General features: G+C 47.4%; 1 protein-coding gene across 1 annotated transcript; it reads left to right on the top strand.

Annotated features, from left to right (window-relative positions):
• The first annotated feature begins 2,140 nt into the window (after nucleotides 1–2,140).
• LOC127186868 (granzyme B-like) lies at nucleotides 2,141–5,065 on the top strand. The gene is made up of 5 exons (XM_051143176.1): nucleotides 2,141–2,317; nucleotides 3,190–3,334; nucleotides 3,703–3,838; nucleotides 3,966–4,226; nucleotides 4,848–5,065. Exons 1-5 carry the CDS (start codon nucleotides 2,263–2,265, stop codon nucleotides 4,989–4,991), a joined length of 741 nt encoding a protein of 246 aa, XP_050999133.1. The 5' UTR covers nucleotides 2,141–2,262; the 3' UTR covers nucleotides 4,992–5,065.
• The last annotated feature ends 305 nt before the right edge of the window (nucleotides 5,066–5,370 follow it).

Below are 5,370 nucleotides of genomic sequence, written 5' to 3'. Positions count from 1 at the left end.
AGCGTACATCTTACTTGCCTCAAGCCAAACTATTTGCCACATCCTAAGACGATGTGGTCAGAAGGTTCACAGCATGAGACCCCAAGAGAGAGGATGATAAGAGCCTGTCCTTTTAAAAGGATCAGATGTGAGTTCTGTCTTTCCATTTGTAGAAGCAAACCACTTTAAAGAAAAGAAGTGACCTTTATGGCCAAAATCCAGAGTCTCCAGTTTTCTCTGATTTCCAACACAAAATTACAGAGAAAACAAAAAGTAAAGAGTGACCTAGTCACACTGGAAATGTTTGACATGACATATTTTTAAGTGATCTTATATGTTAAGAAGTTCACACAGGTTTTTCCTTTCTTAAAGCTATTCAGAACTGAGAGAAACCTTGAGAAAGAACTAAGGGAGGTCGGTAACAACATATGAAAGAGTAGAAAATATATATAAACACATCAGCGTTTTCACCCTGAAAAGGTCAATAACTAAGATGAAAGCTTCTCTAATGGGATCCAACAGCAAATTCGAGCAGAGGGAGACATCAGTGAAATGCATGCTGGTCACTGGGCTCAGCAGGTAAGATTGCTTACTGCCCTTGCTGAGGACTCAAGTTCACTTCCCAGCACTCATGCCATGTGACTCCAGGCCCAGGGGACCCAATACCCTTTTCTGTCATCTGTAGGCATGACACCTGTGTGCATATACCCATACACAGAGGCTTGCATTTGAAAAGTAATTAAAAATAAAATAAATCTCCTTTTTAAAAGATCACAATGTTGGTGCATCACCAGTAGACCAGCTTAAGCAGGAAAAAAAAAATACCTAAGTTGGGAGGCAGATCTGATGACGTGTGACATTCAGACATAATAAAAACTGAGGCATGACCATAGTTTGTTAAGAGTTCAGTGATGTGATCAAGAAACAAAACCTAAGAATTCATAGATAGAAGAACAAGCTGTGATTAAAAAATAAAACCTTAAAGGCATAGAAGACCTATTCCATAAAATAGAAGAAAAATTCTCAAATTGCTGCAAAGAAGTGGACATCTAAACACAAGATGCATTTAGGAACCCAAGGAACCCAAGGACAAAGGAACAGAGAACACTCTCTCCACAGCACATTTTAGTTAAAATGTCAGCAATACAACCAAGACACTAAAAACTGAAAGAGGAGGATAGGAATTCATTTACAAAGACAAGTTCAGCATAATAACATCAGACTTCTCTGCAGAAACCAGAAAAGGTGAGACAGAACGGGATGAATAGATCTCAAGCCAGAAGAGTAAGTAACTGCCAACAAAGACTATTATTTCCAGCATAATCCATGCAGTAGTAAATACAAGATAAATACAAACTAAAGCAATTCAGGACCACGAAGGCAGCATTGCAAGATAAGCTCAAAGGAATTAGAGACATGAGTACTGTGTTTCTATCATTTCCATCTCATTCTGCCTCCTACAACTCCTCTCAGGACTCTCTCTCTCTCTCTCTCTCTCTCTCTCTCTCTCTCTCTCTCTCTCTCTCTCTCTCTCTCACCTCTATAAATACAGCATGTTAGTGTTGCTTGTGTGTAAATGTGTTTAGGGCTGGCCACTTGGAATGGGATAATCGATCAGGAGGTTTATTCCCATAGCCGATTGATTCTCCCTCTTTGGTGGCTATTCATTGGCTGTAGCTCTTTGTCTAGGAGTGGGGCCTTGTGCTCTCCCCCACCCACACTGGAATGTCAGTTGGCGTTGTCACTGTGTAGGTCTTGTTTAGGCAGCCATGTTGCTTAGATTTCATGGACGCAGCAGTCTTGCCATGTCTTTCAGCAGGCCTCTTAGTCTTCTGGGTCTCATGATCTTTCTGTGCCCTCTTCTGTGATGTTTCCAGAACCTTATGTATAGGAACTGTGTTGTGAATGTATGGACTGGGGCTTGGATACCCCACAGTCTGTTGTTCTCTGCATTTTAACCAGTGTGTGGGTATTTGATACCGTATCCTTAAGCCCCACCCTTGTGTTCCTGCCATGGGCTGTAAGTGGTGATGCTCTGGGCCACGAGCTGTGGGTTCTGCTGTGGTTACCTCATGATTCTCACACGAGTACCCAGACTACGTCATCAGGCCGAGGCAGTGGGGATGGGAAGTCCCATAGAAAGCCTTTGGTGACAAAGCATCATAAAAGCAGACAGGGGGGCATAAGTTTGCTGAACCTTCCTCCTTCCTCTCCTAGAGGTTAAAAGAGAGCAAGGACAACACTCTTGAAGCTGGGACCTTGGTGGTCTTCCTTCCACGGAAGATGAAGCTCCTCTTGCTCCTGTTGGCCTTCTCTCTGGCCCCCAGGACACAGGCAGGTGAGTGAGCAACACTTCCCTTTGGTGGCTGGCCTAACCCTGCTGTCACCGGTAGTGGGAGGGCAGAGGGCTTTCTCAGGAAGAGCCATTGAGTGCTATGTCCTCCCTGAACCATACCCTTGTCATCTGGAAAGTGGGTTTCCCTAGATGCACATGGTAAAGGGTAGGCTCTTGCAAAGCAGAACACATTATGTTCTAAAGGGGCAGACAGAATGGGCCTGGTCTCTGTGTCTATGATGATACAGGCCCTCCCCTCACCACGTAGTCATCAAAGATGCCTAGGTGTCGGTGGTCCCTGTCCTCAGAACAAGCGATTTTTGCTGAATACCAAGTCACTAGGTCCCTTCCTCCAGCTCTGGGCTTTCCAGGCTTCTGGTGGTTCCACAGTGTTCAAGTATGAGCCACTGGGCAGGCAGTGATTTCTCTGCTTTCCAGAATGCCAGCACCTGCATCTAGTCATCAGTCATGAAGCCAGAGACCTTTACTGAGCAGGCCTAAGGAAATAGGATGCCACAAAGTGTGAACTGAAGCCTTGGTCCCTAGATAGCAGATCTGCTCCAGGCATCACAGGGCCATGGGGGGAGGGGAGGGGGTGCCTTAGACTCTCTGGGGACAGAAGTTGGGAGACACAAGATGAGCCCTTAGGATTTCCTTGTCCAGAGATTTCCTTGCCTCCAACTATGTGGAAGAGAGATTGACAGACCAAGTTATACATTTCTCTCCTTTTTAAGAAGCAGAACATGAGGGCATTCCTCTCAGTGCTCCGACTCCAGGCCTCCCTGGCTCCCAAATGCCTAGCAAGTCTGGAACCATCAAACAAAGGCCATCTGGTGGACTAGCAGGGGCACACAGAAAGGTTGTCTTTCCTTCAGGCGAGATCATCGGGGGACACGAGGCCAAGCCCCACTCTCGTCCTTACATGGCCTTTCTTCAGGTCACGGGTCCGAAATCTCTCAGATGTGGTGGCATCCTTATACGAGAAGACTTTGTGATGACCGCGGCTCACTGTTTAGGGAGGTAAGGAGCAAGAAAGAGTCCATAATCTCCTGCAAAGCTTCCATGGAGGCACTGCCTTCTTCCTAAGAATAATGGGATGAGAAAGAGCCTGGCAAGTCTCATGAGGGAGAAGCAGTCTGGCACTAGGGTCACTGCTAAGGGATCAAACACATTTCCACTGGGGTTAGCATTGCAATACAAACTAAACAATGCAGTTTGTCTTCTTAGGGCTGATCGGCTCCCGAGCACCTCGAATGCAGTGAGTGGTGCTTCAGTTCTCTCAAGTTCTCACAGCTAGAGCTCCACCCACTCTACCCCACCTTTCACAGCTCCTGTACTGCATCCTCCCTGACTTCACATCTCTTACCTCCCTTTTGCTCTCTGCGCAGCTCAATAAATGTCACACTGGGGGCCCACAACATCAAAGAACTTGAGAAGACCCAACAGATCATCCCTGTGGCAAAATGCATTCCCCACCCTGACTATAATACTAAGTACTTCTCCAATGACATCATGCTCTTAAAGGTGAGACCTGTGCCCAGGGATTGCCCCTCTTGCTCGCCTTCTGCTCAGTTCTCTCCTTTCCATCCAGATATTCATGGTGTCTCAGCCTAGCAGATGATGAGGTGAACTCTTGTTTCTTTCCCAACAGCTGAAGAGAAAGGCCAAGAGGACTAGTGCTGTGAGGCCCCTCGACCTGCCCAGGCGCAATGCCCACGTGAAGCCAGGGGATGTGTGCAATGTGGCTGGTTGGGGAATGTTGGACCGAGCGGGCAAATACCCAAACACATTACAGGAGGTTGAGCTGACAGTACAGAAGGATCAGGAGTGTGAATCGCTCTATCCAAGTCATTATAAGAAAGCCAGTGAGATATGTGTGGGGGACCCAAAGATCAAGCATGCTTCTTTTAAGGTATGTTGGGTTGCCCTCCTCTCTGGGCTCAGTGGGAGGGGGAAAAGGATTCTGGGACCTAGAGACCCAATGTCAAGATACTCCTTTGCCCACTGGATGTGATCTTTTTTCATGGAAACAACAGGCACCAGAAACTGTCTAGGGCTTTCTGAGCTGACAAGGAGCTTCTGCTGAAGGAAGCTTGTGTAATAGGAGGCGTGTGCAACACAACGTGTGACTTCCAGGCCCAGGCTTTAGAAAGCCCTGCTCCTGAGTGCCTCATAACCACAACCAGGTGTCTCCTCAGAGCAGGCACACACTTTTGTCAATGGGCTTGTCCTCCATGCCCACATCAGGCCCACTCACCTCTTCCCACGTTCTTAAACAACAGCCTGGAGATGAGGGTCCCTCATGCCTTTACGGCAAGTGGTTCACAGGCCTGGGAAAGGGCAGAGGCGGCCCCAGGAGGGAGGTGAAGCAGTAACCATGCCCACAGCCAGAGCTGGAAAGCCCAGGGTCCCCAGGACTGCCCTAGAAACAGAGCATACAAGTCAAGGTTCTCTGAGAGCATCCTGGCATGAGAGGGAGGTTGGGACAAGGGTGATAAATATCTCTGTCCCCTGTTCCCCTCTAAATTCCCAGGGAGACTCTGGAGGACCTCTCGTGTGTAAGGAAAAAGCAGCAGGCATCGTATCCTTTGGAGTTGGAAATGGTTCAGCTCCACGGGTCTTCACCAGAGTCTCAAGTTTCCTGTCCTGGATAAAGAAAACGGTGAAACGCAGCTAACTACAAGAAGCAAACTGGATCCCTTTCTGACTAGCCATGTGCCCTACATCTGAGTCCAGCATTGTTCTAGGACAGATGCCTGCAAGTGAATAAAAGAGCCTTTGCTGAGTGGAAAGACTGTTTCATGCCCATTCTTAGAGACCAACTCCGTGCCAGGAAAGGCCAGTGGCACACTCCTCTGCCACCCTGCCAGCTGACAGCTTCCTATTGTAGTTTGCATTCTCTATAGGGAAAGCAGAAAGTCTGCATTTGACTCAGGCATGTACTGTTTCCCTTCAGTGTTCTGAGAGTGTTATGTAATGCAAATCATCATTAGTAGCTACAGGATTTCCTAGAACTTCACCTAAGTAGCTGATATGTTCTCTAGAATAGGGCAAGA

This window comes from Acomys russatus, chromosome 3, assembly GCF_903995435.1.
Source record: "Acomys russatus chromosome 3, mAcoRus1.1, whole genome shotgun sequence".
NCBI classification, from domain to species: Eukaryota; Metazoa; Chordata; class Mammalia; order Rodentia; family Muridae; genus Acomys; species Acomys russatus.
The sequence above is the reverse complement of the archived record's forward strand: the minus strand, read 5'-3'. Positions and strand labels throughout refer to the sequence as shown.